General features: G+C 38.7%; 2 protein-coding genes across 2 annotated transcripts; both read right to left on the bottom strand.

The window, feature by feature from the left end:
* Positions 1–352: 352 nt before the first annotated feature.
* LOC147059166 (long-chain fatty acid transport protein 2-like) lies at positions 353–5,589 on the bottom strand. The gene is made up of 10 exons (XM_085907634.1): positions 5,056–5,589; positions 3,782–3,991; positions 3,534–3,692; positions 2,625–2,749; positions 2,357–2,551; positions 2,190–2,280; positions 1,914–2,112; positions 1,698–1,795; positions 1,259–1,389; positions 353–701 (listed from the first exon to the last, which is right to left on the bottom strand). Exons 1-10 carry the CDS (start codon positions 5,528–5,530, stop codon positions 528–530), a joined length of 1,857 nt encoding a protein of 618 aa, XP_085763760.1. The 5' UTR covers positions 5,531–5,589; the 3' UTR covers positions 353–527.
* Positions 5,590–7,782: 2,193 nt separating this feature from the next.
* On the bottom strand, positions 7,783–14,967 carry LOC147059165 (long-chain fatty acid transport protein 2-like). Its single transcript, XM_085907633.1, has 10 exons — positions 14,290–14,967; positions 13,321–13,530; positions 13,036–13,194; positions 12,148–12,272; positions 10,222–10,416; positions 9,717–9,807; positions 9,451–9,649; positions 9,224–9,321; positions 8,798–8,928; positions 7,783–8,196 (listed from the first exon to the last, which is right to left on the bottom strand). The coding sequence occupies exons 1-10, from the start codon at positions 14,765–14,767 to the stop codon at positions 8,020–8,022; spliced, it is 1,863 nt and encodes a 620-aa protein (XP_085763759.1). The 5' UTR covers positions 14,768–14,967; the 3' UTR covers positions 7,783–8,019.
* Between the last annotated feature and the right edge of the window lie 1,592 nt (positions 14,968–16,559).

Raw genomic sequence — 16,559 nt, 5'->3', positions numbered from 1 at the left:
GGGGTTCAAGTCCCTGTAAAGTGAAAATAAATATGTCTTGTAAATTTGGCACACCACAAAGAAGAGTGTTATTAACGACTAATGTTTATTGGAGTCTTTGAGAAACATTGCTAAAATCACTTTGAAGGGTTTTTAGCTTACATGCAATGCATTTTAATTAGATCGTTGCCAATGTTAATGTTCAAACTGAGCAAAATGTTACCGTGGCTTACAATGATACGAAATGTACTTTTTAGGAATAAAACTTCTGCTCTGGCCGGTGGTGATACTTGGGACAGACAAGTATTTTTTCAGGAGGTATTTGATGTAAAAAGTTTGAGATTTGTCAAGTCAGGGAAAATCAAACTGCGTATCAATTTTGTTTTGAGAGTTTTATCAAAAACAAACAAGGCATTTAATTTGAAAACATTCACAGAAGAAAAAATACATTGGCCTTGTGTTATTTGCAATGTAAATGATTCCTAATCACTTTATGGCTTATTCTATGGATTTCACAGTTGTTGTTGAGTAGTGGAGTATAAAGTGATTCACAGCTTGATTCTTCCCTCTGCTATGGAGTTGAAGATCTCCTGAGTCATGGGGACATAGCCTTGATTGTCTTCCAGGAAAAGCAAACGATCGTTGATGACGTCAGGGTTGAAGCCCTCCTCGGCCAGCTTCACTTTCATCTGTTTGAATGTCCCGGTCACCTGCAGTGCGTTCTGCAGGAAAAGACGTGGAAAAAAAATCCAAATGGCGTGACTTGATGACATCATGAGCTAATGTCATTTATATAATTATTCATTTACTTGCTGGCTCTCGCTTAAACAACATAATGTGACGTGTAGCGTGATTTACTAAAGTCATTAAAATCTGGAACTATTTTGTGTACTTTTTTTTTTTTTTTTCCAATTATTTTAATTTACCGTAAATTTCAGACTATAAGCCGCTACTTTTTTCTCAAATTTTGAACCCTGCGGTTTATATTCCAGTGTGGCTTACTAACCATATCTGTTTTGCATACAAATGGGCGGGTTACTTGTGTATTTAATCACATTTCAAAATGGACACTTTCTTTTAACCTTTGCTGTATATTTAGGACTTGAGTCAATACTTTTGTTTTTGTCTCAATGTCTACTTAAGTGAAGTGTGGGTACTTCTACTATCTCGCAATGTACTGTAATTGTTGTATTGTTTATAGGGAGTATGTGATTGACCTGAATGTGAATAAAGCGTGGTCTGTAATTGTTGTATTGTTTATAGGCAGCGTGTGATTTACCTGAATGCGGATAAAGCGTGGTCTTGCGTAGCTCGGAAGGTAGCTTTTGACATACTGATACATAGCTTTCCCGTCAAAGTCCATGTTTTCTTTCAGGGTCAGCGCAGCCATTCCAATTCTTCCCTCGTGTCCTAATAGGAAAAATAGAAGTTCATGTTTGTAAGCAAAGTAATAGACATGAAATAAATAAGGTTGTATGTGTAACAAATGTGTTTCAAAAGGACTTTTGAATTATCTTTGTCTTGTCACGATTCCCAGTATGACACAGTTCATGGCTATATTCATCAATGATTGCCAAAAAAAAAAAGTCACATCGTGGTCAAAGAGGCCATGCAGCACTTGAAGGGCTTGACAATGTTAGTATTAAATAAACAAAACCTTTCATGTTTTTGGCTGGTAGCTTATCAACAGGATGACGATGACGATGATGCAATATTACCTGGTACCTTTACCCCATAGACATTCACCTCTTCAATGCAGTCCACCATGAGCAAATGATCGGCTATCTCTGTGGTTGCCACATTTTCTCCTTTCCATCTGTGATTAATTGTAAAACAGACACTAAACAACACTGTAGGAATAAAAACTCATTTAGATTTATGTCGTATCTCCAGGCACCGTTGTAGCCTATCCTACATTTGTTTCATCCACCGACCTGAAAGTGTCTCCGATGCGGTCTTGAAAGAAGACAAAACCCTCGTGGTCTATCTTGAGAAGATCACCGCTGTTAAAGTAGATGTCTCCCTTCACAAACACGTCCTTCAGTTTCTTCTTTTCAGTCTGCTGCTTGTTCTTGGCGTAGCCTGAGAAGGGGGTTCTCGCGGCAATCTTGGACACCAACAGACCAGTCTCTCCTTTGGTTGAAAATGAAATGTTTTTAGTTAAGATATTTAGGTTGTGGAAAATACTTCCTATTTTTATCAACATGGACCTCTGGGTACTTCAATGCAAAATCCTCTGGAGTCTCTGACTGGCTCCTCTTTCTCCGTGTCGTAGCGTATGAGGGCATAGGGGCACCCCAACTGGGGAAAAAAAGAAAAAAAAGGAAGCTTGTATTGATGAAATTTAATACAGTATAAATGATTGAATGCATCTTACTTTGTGAAGGAAATGCTCTTTGCCAATAGCTCCAATTTTCCCAATATAGTTGACAAAGCCAACATTTCCTTCCGTGGCTCCGTAGCACTCGCAGATACAAATGTTGCCAAACCGTTGCAGAAACTCAGCCCAGGTATCCGATCGCATCCCGTTTCCCAAAGCGATTCTGACTTTATGATCTTTGTCATTGTTTTTCTACAAAGGAGAGAATTACACAGGACTGTTGAAAAGATTCTCATCACCGATAGCAACTATGTAGGAGTTTTACCTGCGGTGTGTTGCTGAGGTATCGCATAATCTCGCCGATGTACTGAATAACCGTAATATTGTATTTCCTGCAGTCGTTCCAAAAATTGGATGCAGAGAACTTACGTTTTAATACAACAGTAATACCTGTAGGTGAAGAAGTACACATTCAATTATCATTGTGCCAAGTCACGCATGGATGTAAACTTTAGGACTTTGAAATATAAACAGCCAAGACCAGGGGCAAACTGCTTGCGCTTTGAGGTCACCAACTTGTTGATTTATCCTTTGATAAACTCAGTGTCAATGTCAGAACGGTGAAACCTCAGTGTTTGAACTTTCAAAAGGTTGTCAAATTCAGAAAATGTATCGTAGAAACTTGGAGGTCAAACACTCAGCATGCATCGGAGTCATCTGCCAATCGTGCGATGATTAAGGGAAGTGACAAATTTAGGTCTTTGATTGAATTAACAGGAATAAACTAGGAATTGATCAAATGGAAGGTTGACTCTTTATGGGAAGTTACTGTAAATACAAAAGTGTATATGTACAACACAGGTATCAAATCTAAGGCCTGAGGGCCAGATTCGGCCCATCACACCATTTGATGTGGTCAGTGAAAACAAATCATGTCTATCAACTTCAACCGCAGATTAATTAATTTATTTATTCTATTTTGCTCATGTTAAATGCAAAGCATGAACTATATTATGGTTACACATGAATGATTGTGTCATTGATTGTTTGACAGTCACACGTATGGATCAATGAACTGCATTGTGAGTGGGAGATTTCATCGGGTCATAAAAGACCGAGAGGGGGTTGAGCATCTTTTTTTGGGGCAAGATGTGTTTGTTTGGAGAGGTGAACAAGGTGAGACAATTGTGGGCCACTCGTACAGTATGTGATGATGTCACTAGAAACGGATTACCTTTTTCTATGGCTCCACACAATCCCATAAGAAAACCAGAACTGTGGTAAAGAGGCAGGTAGAGGTAGATGATATCATCCGAACGTACGCCAGCAACCAACTGAAGAAAACTTGCCAACCATATCCTCTCGTGGTTAATGATGGCTGCTTTGGGAAGCCCTACATAGTAACACAGCAAAAATGAAGTCCAGTAACATTTTCTGCAAATTGCACTGTCACATAATTTAATTGAGAAGCTTGGACACAACCTGTGGTTCCTGAAGTGTAAATATAAAGGGCAGGGCTCTTCATGTTAATGTTAGCCCTTAGCTGTGGTGACAGAGGTTGGTCGGAGGCCTGGCGAATCTTGTCCGAGAGACATTCGATGCCCTCTGACTCATTGCCTTCGTCGAGGATGAACACACGGACCCCCAGCTGCTTCAGGTTAGGCAGCACCTCCTCGACGGCCTCTCGTAGTTCTGAGACAATACAAGGTGGTGAGAGGCCAATATAATAATACAAGGGTCAAATTTGTAGGTGACCTTTGAGTCTTGGCAATGGAATTGAATTTATTGTAACTTAAACGTTAACCCAAAAGTAGCTATCTCGTTAAAACAACAACTCCAATGAGACACTAGATCCTGACAAAAATGCAGTAACAAAATAATTCTCAACCCATTGAAATTTTATGGTGCCACTCATTTCAGAGGGGGAGTTTCTTTAAGTCATTTTACATACTGATGAATTTGTAACTGGCATTTCCTTCCAACACAAATGTTGTCAACAAAAGATGATTTGATACATTCTATCAAAAATACTTCAAATTTAAACGGTTTGATTCGGTCTAATTTAAAATCCAAAATGATTTTCCTATTCAACTCAATCTTTTGTGACATCGTTAATTTTTAGCCATCCAGAACAGTGGTTGTGACATTTTGAATAGGATGAGGTGAGCTCTATAGATTAGCAGAAATGATATGATCAAGCTCTGAGGTGGGTAGGGCAAAGGTAACTATTCTTTTGTATTTAAAAAATAAATAAATCTCAATATCTTCAGCTATAATGGAGTGTCTCACTTTTAAACATTGAACCAACCAACCAAACAAATAAAAAACAATTTCTCATATGATCAAAAAACACCAATTAATAAAAATGTATTAATTATTTTCTTTTTTTTAAGAGTTCTTGCCCACTTAACAGGAGTTAACAAGTTGCAAGCACTCTTGAACAAAATGCTTTACGTTTGCATTACCTTTCAACTGTTACTTAATAACACTGAAATTAAAGTAGAGTAAAAAAAATGACTACTAAAAATAATACTAACTACTAAAAAATACTAACGGATTTATCCCGCAATTTATTTAAAAAATAATATTTGGGGGGGGGGGGAAAAGAACGCCAAATGATTTCATGGTTTGCTATGCTGTCAAGAAAACGGCAATTAAGGTATCATCTAATTTTGTGCATTCATTTACAATCACGTTTCCTACGGCGGTGCATTCTGCAACATGACATGAAGTCGGGACGGGTTGTCTCTGCTTACCAGCCGCAGCGAGCAGAACTTTAGCGTCACAACACGAGAAGCAGTGCAGCAAAGATTTGGATCGGATGTTGTAGTTGAGCAAAGCAGCGACACATCCCAGTTTGGCGAGACCGAGCCATAGCCATACATAAAGCGGCTCATTGCCCACAAACACGGCCGCCGTGTCACCAGGCTTGAGCAGGCTAGACAAGGCTGCGGCCACACGGTTGCTCTCCTCATCAGCTTGCCTGTACGTGTAGCTGCTCTCTTCGAATACTAGAAACTTTTTGTTGGGTTGTTTGGACACCTTATCCAGAAAAGAGTCGAGAATACTATAAAAGGGTTTCTTAGTTGAAAATCTGCTGAGATGTCTGGCGATTTGAATGGCAGTGATTGAATAACGAAGATCATGTAACAAGTAGGGATTTCGCCAGTACAGCAGCAACGGAGCGATGGCCAAGCCTGCCAACGCGGTGTAAAAAAGATAGGCAAGCATGTTGATCAAATGGGGAGTGTTTATTTGAGCAACAACAGATGAGCATCAAAAACTGGAGCGTTGACGCCCATTGAACTTTCTCACTATTCCCCTAAACGCCCATTGAACTTTCTCACTATCCCCCCCCACCCCGCCTCCTTTCCTGCGTCGTACACGTCTGATAAACTTGTAATGACCGTTTTGGTCAAAGTACACGACACAAAAAAAATATCGACCATTAGAGTGAAACTAAAATATATGGAAGAGGATTAGGGCCAGTGAAGAAAAAAATAAAGGGGGTCGCGGGCGTGCTGGAGCCTATCACAGGCGTTATCGGGCCGTAGGCGGGGGACACCCTGAACCGGTTGCCAGCCAATCGCAGGGCACACAGAGACGAACAACCATCCGCACTAGTAACAGTAATTAAGCTAACGATGACAACATAATACTAATAAAAATCATTTTTACATTTTCCTGTCACTTTCCAATATTTTAAAATGGATTATTCTAGCGATTAATTGGAAAAAAAACTTTGTGTTGCATTCAAGTGTATTACAAAACCCTTTCGCCCCGGGATTACTATTTATTCACCAATTGTTTGGTATTGTTTAATCATGAAAAACAATTGAGGACTATCACAGCTGATTCAGTCAATAGGTTGTCATTGTTTTCCCAAGAAAAGCAAATGTTTGCAAATGTCTTATTTTGATTAAGCACAAGAACTACAGAAATCAGAGAAGAATTACTGTTGGGAGGCTGAAGACAAAAATAGCTGTCATTGTTGATTAATTATTTGAGAATCGATTTGTCAATTGATTCACTTTGACACCTCTAGTTTATTTGCCCGCTTAAAGCCGTGACTGATTATTCATGGATTTCAAACTAGATCAAGGATGATGACACTGTTTAAATATTTAGGAAAGTTAATGCTGTTTCTTGTACATTTGTCACCACCTAGTGGATTATCCTCCAACATTTAAAAATCAGGCTACTCACTGAACCAGGTCAAGGAAAACACATGCCATGGAATTTATTTGGTCACTTGGTTTCCTTTCCAGATATATATATTTTCAGAAGTTAATGCTTTAGTATATAAATATACAGTGCATATATATATCTAATGTTAAATACGATATAGTATGTATACACATGCACACACATGCACACTAAAATTAGCCAACGAAAATCAGACATTACTTTTGAATGATGTTTCAATAGAATTTTTGTAAAAACAAACGAATGAAACAGACCTGGACAAAGATGGTACACTTAGTTTGATTGAAGCAATTGTCTCAAAAGGTTGTGCAAAAAACTATTAAGCGACCTGGACGAAGATTATACACTTAGTTTGATTGAAGCGATTGTCTCAAAAGGTTGTGCAACAAACTATTAAGCTATTTATTTATTTGATTTGGGCCACTTCAGAACAGTCCAAAATTTTGCTCTTAGCCATTTCTGGGTGCTTTTTAATTTGTCACTGTCCGAGTAGACCCATGGCCTACCTATAATGCCAAGCTTTTGCACAGCAGCACACTTCTGTACGCTGCACAGGTTTAAAATACCCAGTAGCAACTTGCAGCAAAGAATCCCTGGTTTCACAGTGGGACGGTGTCTTTTTTTTATGATTAGGCTTAATGTTTGAATTTTGCCAAAAATCTCCACTCTCATTTATCCAAAAGTACTTTGTCCCAAAAGCTTGTGTTTTGTCAATAACATTGTTGCTCAATTTAAATTTATCTTTGTCAGTTTCAAGTTGACCATTGTATTTTTTTTTTTGTTTCATTCACAACATTTTTTCCCCAAATGTATTTTTCTTTAATCTGTAACTATTTACAGTTTTATTAGTTTGTGCCTATGGCATTTCACATTACAGGTTAGCGATAGCATTAGGCTTGCAGCCAAAAAGCTTAGCATATTGAGGTGGCTGTAAATACCTAAAACGTAACTTTTTTTTTTTTTAAGTTCGACAATAAACTTCATGTAGGAGTAGCAGTAGGCAGCTTGAAGCCTCTTTTTGGAAAAATTGTTCATGGTCTGCCATGATCTCCTCGTTGTGAAGGGTGTTGACTTCACTGCCACCATATAGCAATTGTATCCGAAGCATAAAAAATAGAAGGCTCATATCTAGGCAAACTGGTAAATTCATACCGCAAGGCACCACTTTACACTGATGACGAGTATAGTCATCCTATCATATATCTGGTTACACTGCACTGGTCCATGTTTTGTTGGTCACCACAATTTTACACATTTACCAAAATGAAATCTGAAAATTGTAAACTCTTGACTATTTATGAGAACTTGCTGGTAAATATATATTTAGATACTATATGCTATGTACAATATATCGTGTAAAAATTTCACTTCCCAGATTGGGACACTTCTTATGTCCATTGATTGAAGATGGATTCTAGACGGTTTCACAAACTTGATTGTTAAAAGGCAAGCAGGAATCCCTGAGCTGGATGATCAATCTAAGTACCTCTGGACCTAGCACAGTGGGACTTGGTCTAGAGCCTAAGGTTTCCTGATAAGATGGAACTGTAGACCTCGGCTGTCAGAGGTACATAACTCTTGTGCTTATCATCGAGGATGTACAGGGGCTCCGAGATTCGTCCTGGATCAAAATTCTCCTCCACCAACTTCACTTTCATTTGCTTGAATGTCCCAGTCAACTCCACCACATCCTACAAGGAGTTGAAACCAAAGATTGACATTCAGTCACAAGTTGGGGACACTCAAAATGTTATGAGTTCTAAAAACATATTTACAGTGTTGTACTTTGTTATATTAGAAGTTGTTAGAATAAAAGACTTCTGAAAACATATTTATGCTATCGTACCTTGTTGTAAAAAGTTGTTATAATAATAGAAGAGTCCTAAAATACAGTATGCATGTATACTTTAGATTCATCTACATATGCACATAGCGCTGCTATGGTGACTTGTGACCACTAGAGGTCCCTGTTTAACCAAGGTTAACGATAGAACGTCACATCTACATGTTACACACACATATTTTCAATTTTTTCTGTACGTCTTTTATACTATTAATGTATTGTTGACATGTTTGAAACTATTATTTAATGTTCTAATCATATCATATGCACTTAAATGGTTTCACATCCATTTATTTACACACAAAAAATGTTGACCCTACTTTGCGGATTTCACTTATCGCGGGGTGGTTTTGGAACCAATTGTCCGCGATAAACGAGGGATTACTGTACATCCACCCAAAAGCAAGCTATAGACCTTCTACTTCCACAGGACAGTGAATGACTCTTACCTTTATCCTTATGAAGCGTGGCCTGGCGTACGCAGGTAGGTAGCTAACCACATGAGAATAGACTTTGCTTCCATCAAACTGGGCACCTTCTTTTAAAGTAACAGCGGCCATTCCTATGCGTCCCTCATGCCCTGAACAAAACATATAAACACCACTCAAAGGCAAATTAATATAAAAACTATAAAAAAAAATATATATCAATTCGTGAAATGTTGATTCTCAATTGTATTTTGCAATTCACATCACTTCTTGTGGCTGCTAGCTGCCTTCTTTAGTTTAAATGTATATTTCTTTGGAATTACCCCTAAAAACATTTCAAGACAATAAGACCAAAACTACAAAACCACATCTTTGCCACTAATCTGGTGGTATGGATGCGTGACAACATGGGGAAATGTCCCATTCATGACAGATATTTTGAAATACCTGGAACTTGGACCCCGTAAACATTGGCTTCTTTGAGACAATCCGTCACTGTCAAGATGTCCGAAACTTCTGTTGTAGCCACATTTTCACCTTTCCACCTGTAAACAACAACAAAGACAAAAGAAGACAATTTCTTCTGAACTCACAGTTTTCATACAAAATGATGCTTTGACTTTATTCCTCTTTTCTCAGGAATGTAGAAGGCTTGAATGACAGAACTGCTGTACCTGAATGTGTCACCCACACGATCCTGAAAGTAAATGAAGTTGTCTTTGTCAATCTTCATAAGATCTCCGCTGTTGAAGTAGAGATCTCCCTTTTTGAAAACGTCACGGAGTCTTTTGCGTTCCGTTTGCTCTTCATTTTGGGCATAACCGATGAAAGGAGCTATGTCGGTAATCTTGGATACCAACAGTCCTGTCTCACCTTCAAGAAAAAACATGAATAGTGTTAAATTCTGACTGCTCTGAATGTTTTTTGCACTATTGCTGACCTTTGGGTGCCTCAATGCAGAGACCGTTAGCATCTCGAAGCACTTCATCACGCTCCGTATCATACTTGATGAGACTGTAAGGGAATAATTTCTAGAGAAAAATGAAGACAATAAAATAAATATCTTTGACACCAAGTAACACCTAAAAAAAGTAGCTCTAAACGAGGCAGATTTGATATTATTGTAAGCCACTCTAGCATTATGCAATTTGAACATAAGAAAAAAGAAAAACACAAAAAAACAGTACTTATAGTGATCCCTTCCAAACGCATCACACACGCAAGGTAAAAAAAAACCATAGTGAATAAACAATGACAAACAGTTCTTAACGAAAAGCTACTGAACCTAAATTTGTAAATGCAGCACATAACGGTATGTCTTAGGCAGTGATTCTTTTACCACTAGAGGGAGTTGGCATACCACTTTGAAAATCACTGTGAAATAGTATACACACTGTACATAAACTCACTATATTTACAGACATCCAGGGCAGTTATTTCCTTACCCTGTGCAAAAAGTTGACCCTTCCGAGGGCTCCAATTTTTCCTGTATAGTTGACAAATCCCACATTTCCTTCAGTGGCGGCATAGAACTCTTTGATCTGAATGTTCCCAAAGCGGTTCACAAACTCCTGCCATATCTCTGCTCGGATTCCATTTCCAATGGCCAGTCGTACTTTGTGGTCCTTGTCATTTTCTTTCTGTATTTTAAGCAAAGAATCGCAAATTGAGTAATGTCAGTTGGTTTCTTAGGATACCCAGAAAAAAAATTGATACAATATCCGTCCGTCCGTCCATCCATCCATCTATCTTCTAAACGTTTGAAGAACACCATACTCTAAACCTATGCATCAAGTAATGGTACCGGTATCATACCGTGAATTTTAGACGGTATGACACAATATTATCATTCCGAAATATTGGTAACTTTTGTTGAATAAATACAAATGAAACAAAATTGACGTTGTTTACCTAGTCAGTAACAGTTTGACTGTTTTTTAAGTGATGGTTGAACTTTTTGCCGTGGTATCATTTCAGTACCAGTATCAAGGTATTTTACTCTGGCGTAGTAGCAAAGTCAAACTTTTTGTATTGTTGCAACACTATTTGAGAGTCCTAACCCTTGAATTTAGCCAGTCTAGGTCTTGGTTTTCAAAATTGAGGCAGGATATGACTTAAAATAGGGTAATAATCCTTAGTAGTTAGAGATCACTGGTTTAGGATTACAACTTTATGTAAGATGGCAGACACCGTGGCTCAGGACCAAATACAGTAGTGTGGCCCCACCACTCTGAGCTTGCGCTCCAGCCAAGCAACCTTTTTGGCTAGTACATACGCATTTGCAATCTTCACCTATTCAATAGGGCCGAATTCCGGTCCGCAAAATGTTTCAAGTTCACTGAATCGACTGAAAGTGCACAAAATATCGAAGCGAGCAACCGCTCGCATTCCTTGTGAGAGCTGATAACCAAGTTTACTCGATATGGTCTGCCAGGGTAAAGGCCAGCATCTATTCCGAGTGGTGACCAGATACAAATGATACAGGGTCATGTGAGAAACTGAAGCTCGAGTGCATGTGACACAATTAGATACTCTGAATGGCCGTGTATGAGCAATTTACAGCACGACTGAATACAGTGCATTCATTTCGAGAAGCTCAAAAAAAAAATGGTTTCATTATCCTCGAGAAGGGTCGCACTTGTATGAACAATTAAAGGTTACAGTACGTATCCATAAGGAATCACATGGCCCAAACCCCTGCTGATTCTGACGCAGAAGGCTGGAACCCGATAGTAGAGATTTAACGATTTCTATTTTGGAAAACCAGCTGTGACGAGCTGAGGGAGTGGGAATGTGCAGATTTGGAAAGTTATCTCCAACAAGATCTGTAATAAAAGCTCGGTGCTGGTTCGTTCTCAGTATTCGGGATGTGAATTTCGCTTGAATGAAAGTATGATACGCTATTTCAAGCAGAGTGGAGGCATGATGCCAACAAAGCCTTGCCAATGAAATGACCCATGTCAGCTTCTTACTTCCACCAAGTGGGAATCATGTAAGGTGAGATGTTGTACAGTATTTGGACCACATTTGCTAGTTTCTAAGGTTGTTTCTTTTTGCCCGAAATTCAGATCGCGATAAAAAATATGTATTCCGAATATTATGAAACTATTTCACAATGGAGTGATTAACTGAAAAAAGTAACATACTATATAACGTTGACATTTCAGTTTTGTGCGCCTACAGTATCCATGTCGCTGTTATATTATTTCTATTTTGCTTAGTTGCTACTTCAGACTCGTGTTAAAAGTGTATTGTACTCCCCAAAGACTTGTTTTTCTTCTGTTTATCTCTTCTTGCAGTGTGTTTTAGCGGTTACTCCTCATCCTCCTTTTGAGATAACAAGGAAAGAGCAAAAGCACTTGAAACTTTACCTTGGGTGTGCTGCAGAGGTAGCGCATTACTTCTCCTATGTACTGCACGACTGTAACATTGTATTTCCTGCAGTCATCCCAGAACTGAGAAGCCGAAAACCTCCTCTTCAGAACGATTGTAGACCCTCCAAAGACAAGACCATTATCATCAGTCATTAAACCCAATCACTACCTTTAATATTTGGATTAATAAGATTTTTTTTAATATATATATATAAATATTGGAACTGATATCTGGCCCAGTAAATCAAATAATCCTGGGAAACCCAAACTTGTTACTACCCAATTGCAGGGCACACGTAGACTTTATTTATTTTGGTCCTCACAGAACAGAGGACAATAAAAATTTGCTAAAATAATGACTACATTTCAATGTAGAACATAATAAATTTTGTGGCTTGAAATAGCTTGGAAACGTAATGAAAAAAACCGTGGGTGACAATGATTTATGTTATACTAATGTAGTTTTGTCTTGGCTACAGATAAAACAGGATTTGAACAATCGTTGTGACTCAAGTATGATAAGTATGTGTGATTATCTGTTGTTCCATGCCAGGGAACACTGCAGCTTGTCTCTTCTGAGGTCAAAAGTGGGTTGAATGGTCTCAAGGAATGCAGTATTTGGGGAATTGTCAAACTAAGGCTGGATGTACACTCAAAGTGATTTTTTTTTTGTATATTATTGGAAATGTTGGAGGTGAAAAAACATGGAATTAAATATTCCCCACACATTCAATAGGGTTTACTTTAAGGCTTTGGAAGGTCATTCAGTAAAATGCGACTTATACTCTGGTGTGATTTATGACTTTTTCTTCTTTATTATGCATTTTATGGCTGGTGCGACTTATACTCCGGGGCGACTTATAGTCAAGAAAATACGGTACTCACCTGTTTCAATGGATCCGATAAAGCCTATAATGAATCCTGCCGTGTGATATAGAGGCAAGTTGAGATAAATGACGTCACTCGACAAAACACCATTTGCAGATAAAACGGCCAGCGCTATTAGGAGGCGGTTCTGGTTGACCACTGCTGCTTTGGGCAACCCTGCAACACATCAGAAAAACTATTTACCTTCAGAGTTGATCAAAAGAGTACGGTAATATAGGTCCTTTGCTAATATTTGAAAATAGGGAGTTAGTTTCTAATCATTCTGCAGTCCCACTGCAGTACCTGTGGTCCCAGACGTGTAAATATAAACAGCAGGACTTTTGTACGTGATGTGTGCTCTGAGCGAGCACGGAACGGCGGCGTCTGACGCTTGATCCACTTTATCGGAGAAGCTTTCGATGCCAGGCGTGTCACAGCTTTGGGCCATCAGGAGTACGACGACTCCCTGCTCTCTAAGAGATGGCAGAATGTCCTCAACTGCTTCCTTTAGCTCTGTGGGATACAATAGCCTTTTAGCTTTTATACGATCAGGATTGTGACTTCCATTAAAATGCATTGGGAAAAAAATAATAACAATTAAACCCTAAGAATTCCCCCAAAACTCAGACATTCACTAAATGAAGGGGGAGGAGCAACCAGTCCCTCCAAATCTGACTGCATATCCCGATTAACCTCGGATTATCAACAATGGCGGCACAAAACAGCCCTGGAGTGAACAAGATAGTGTTTTCTGTAATGTCTTTGTTTACTTTTGTTAAATTTGGACATTTTGGCTTGCCTTATCAATGGGTATAATCAGGCCCAAGTGTTGTGTAGTTCACATTTGAAATTTTGAGACCGGGACAGCAGCAATTGAGTATTTTTTTCAGAATCAAATATTCTGTCAATAAATCCAACACAAATCAAGTTCACAATAAGTTGAAATACTTATTCAACTTCTGCATTTAACACATTCCTAGTAAAGATCCTTAAAGTGTTGCGAAAGGTTTAAGAATCTGAAGCCTCTGGGCACATGCTTGACATGGCTGCACGTGGAGGCTGAATATGATCAGACCAAAAAAAGAAAAGAAAAATCTTGGAAGCTGCCCAATGAAGGGAACAGACTATCAGAAGATAATATGTTACTGTAACATGTATGTAGTCGTGAAAATACTGTTAGGTTGTAAATGTAGTCAACAGGAAGGCCTTGCTGTCTCTCAATCCCATAAAAACCCGTGCGTGATCTCAAACTCTTGCAGGCTTCTTGTTTACCTGCAACTGCAATGAACACTTTGGCCTTGCTGCAGTTGAAGCAGTGCAACAGAGACTTGGTGCGGATGTTGTAGTTGAGCAGAGCCACTGGGGAGCCAAGCTTGGCCAAGGCCAGCCAAGTAAACATGAAGGTAGGCTCGTTGGGCATAAACAGGGCCACAGCGTCTCCGGCTGAGTAGCGAGGGTGAGCGAGGAGCGCGTTGGCCACCCTGTTGCTCTTCTCATCTGTCGATGCAAACGTATAGACGTCATTCTCGAAAACCACGAAAGGCTTGTTCGGCTGGGCAACGGTCTGCTCCAAAAAGCGGTCCAAAGCGAAGTAAACGGGTTTTCTTCTACGCCTCCACACAAACTTGAGCAGAATCCTCACAAGATCTCTGATGTTCACGATATCAGCCCACAAATAAGGAGAACGTCGTTTAACGGCCAAAGCTACGATGGGGAGAGCTGCAAGAACTGAAAACAAATATATCCACATGGCTGTTTGATAAGGCAGCAAGTCGGCTACGGACTGACAAAAAAAATAAATAAACAAGTGCCTCGCCCCGCAGCGAAGTGGGGAATGTGGTAAATAGGATTTTGTCTGGAGGAGGGAGGCGGGGCGTCAAATACTCCCAAAAAGTACTCGTAATTTGTACATAAGACAAAGTGCAAAAAAAAAAGTACTGATGTAATTCGCTTTACCTAAGATTGAAATGCATTGTCAAAAGTAAAGAAATGACACTAAAGTAGAAGCACAGGTTAAAAAATGAGCGGGGAAAAAAATATTATTTCAACTCATTACAAAAATGAAAACAAGTTCTATTGCTGAAATGTATTTAAGTACCAAAGCAGCGGTGTCAAAAGTACTAACATTCAATACTTAATATGCAATAATAATACAGATACTTGATTGGAGAAAAAAAAACTATTGTAAAAGTTACATAGAAGTAAAGATCATTGTTTTTTTTTTAAAGAAACTTTCTACAGTTGATTATAGGCTTACCTTTGGCATAATGGTGGTCTAATTTCTTATGAAATTTGAGTTATTTTTCTTTTTCTAACCTGCAAGACGCCTGGTTGACTAAAACTCCGCCTCCGCTGGTCTCACCGTAAGTACACTCGAGTTGCATTCAATGACCACTCACAATGTAGGACATACGGGAACGGATTGTTGAGGTAATAAAAATATTTTGTAATTTATTTGATGCACCAAAATCAGAACAACCGCGTGTCAACTCGAGTCTGCTCTGAGAAACTGGTTGTGTGTTTTCTGGTCTTTACTTGGATCAGGCGGTACTGGCTGCTGATTAGAGAGGATACAGTAATCCCTCGTTTTTCGCTGGGGTTACGTTCCGAAAAGAACCCGTGATAGGTGAAATCCGTGAAATATAAACATTTATACTTTTACCAATATTATACAGGTATAACATTGAAACCAAAGGACAAAACTTGTTTTCAGGCTCAAGCATTTGTTTAACAAAGAGAAGTAAACACGTTTTTCCAGATAACTACAGTAAAATATTTTATTCATCAGTCCACTCTGTTGTGTCTTTTTCATCTGAAACAATAACAAAAAATATGTGAAGCAGTAAGACCGTAAAAGGTTTAACCGTGGTATCGCGAGGGATGCCTGTAAATGTGCCTGAATGCTCCAAGACTGATTGGAGAGGTTTTGGTGAGGAATTAATTTTTGCACATTGCTAAAAGCTAAAAAAAATTCCATATTTAACACATTACGTATTATTAATATTGCTAATAAACATATGTAAAAAAAAAAAACAGGAAAGAATCTGGTAAAAGTCTGCAGATACAAATTTAATGAAACAACTGCCAAACAAAATTACTGAATGCTTAAGAGCCAGATTACATAAAGTACTGTGAAGAAAAATATTTCCCTTAAGTGGAAGTACAAATATTTTCAAAAAGACCCCATTAAATGCAAAAATACTTTGATTCCGTCCGATAGCAAACTCACAATGATTTGACGGTCTTGCATCACTAACCTTCACACTTCCTCACGTGCACTGTTTAATGCTCCGGATCTGGGTTCATCCTCAACCCATTTATTTCCTTCAGAAAATCCACCGATAGGAACTTGCATTGCTCATCAGTTCATTCATCTGAGCGCTTCTTTTGACCTTTGGGCATCAGCAAAATATTTTCCTTTTTTTTCTTTTTTTTCTTAGGCCAAAGTAATATCAGCAGTGGAGGGTTGTGAAACTCCAGTGAGCACAGTCCAGTCAAGCATGCGGTGACACTGCCGGGTTATCTGCTTTGATTATGTCTAC

Source organism: Syngnathus leptorhynchus, chromosome 3 (assembly GCF_054491065.1).
Source record: "Syngnathus leptorhynchus isolate UIUO chromosome 3, UIUO_Slep, whole genome shotgun sequence".
Classification (NCBI taxonomy): domain Eukaryota; kingdom Metazoa; phylum Chordata; class Actinopteri; order Syngnathiformes; family Syngnathidae; genus Syngnathus; species Syngnathus leptorhynchus.
The sequence above is the reverse complement of the archived record's forward strand: the minus strand, read 5'-3'. Positions and strand labels throughout refer to the sequence as shown.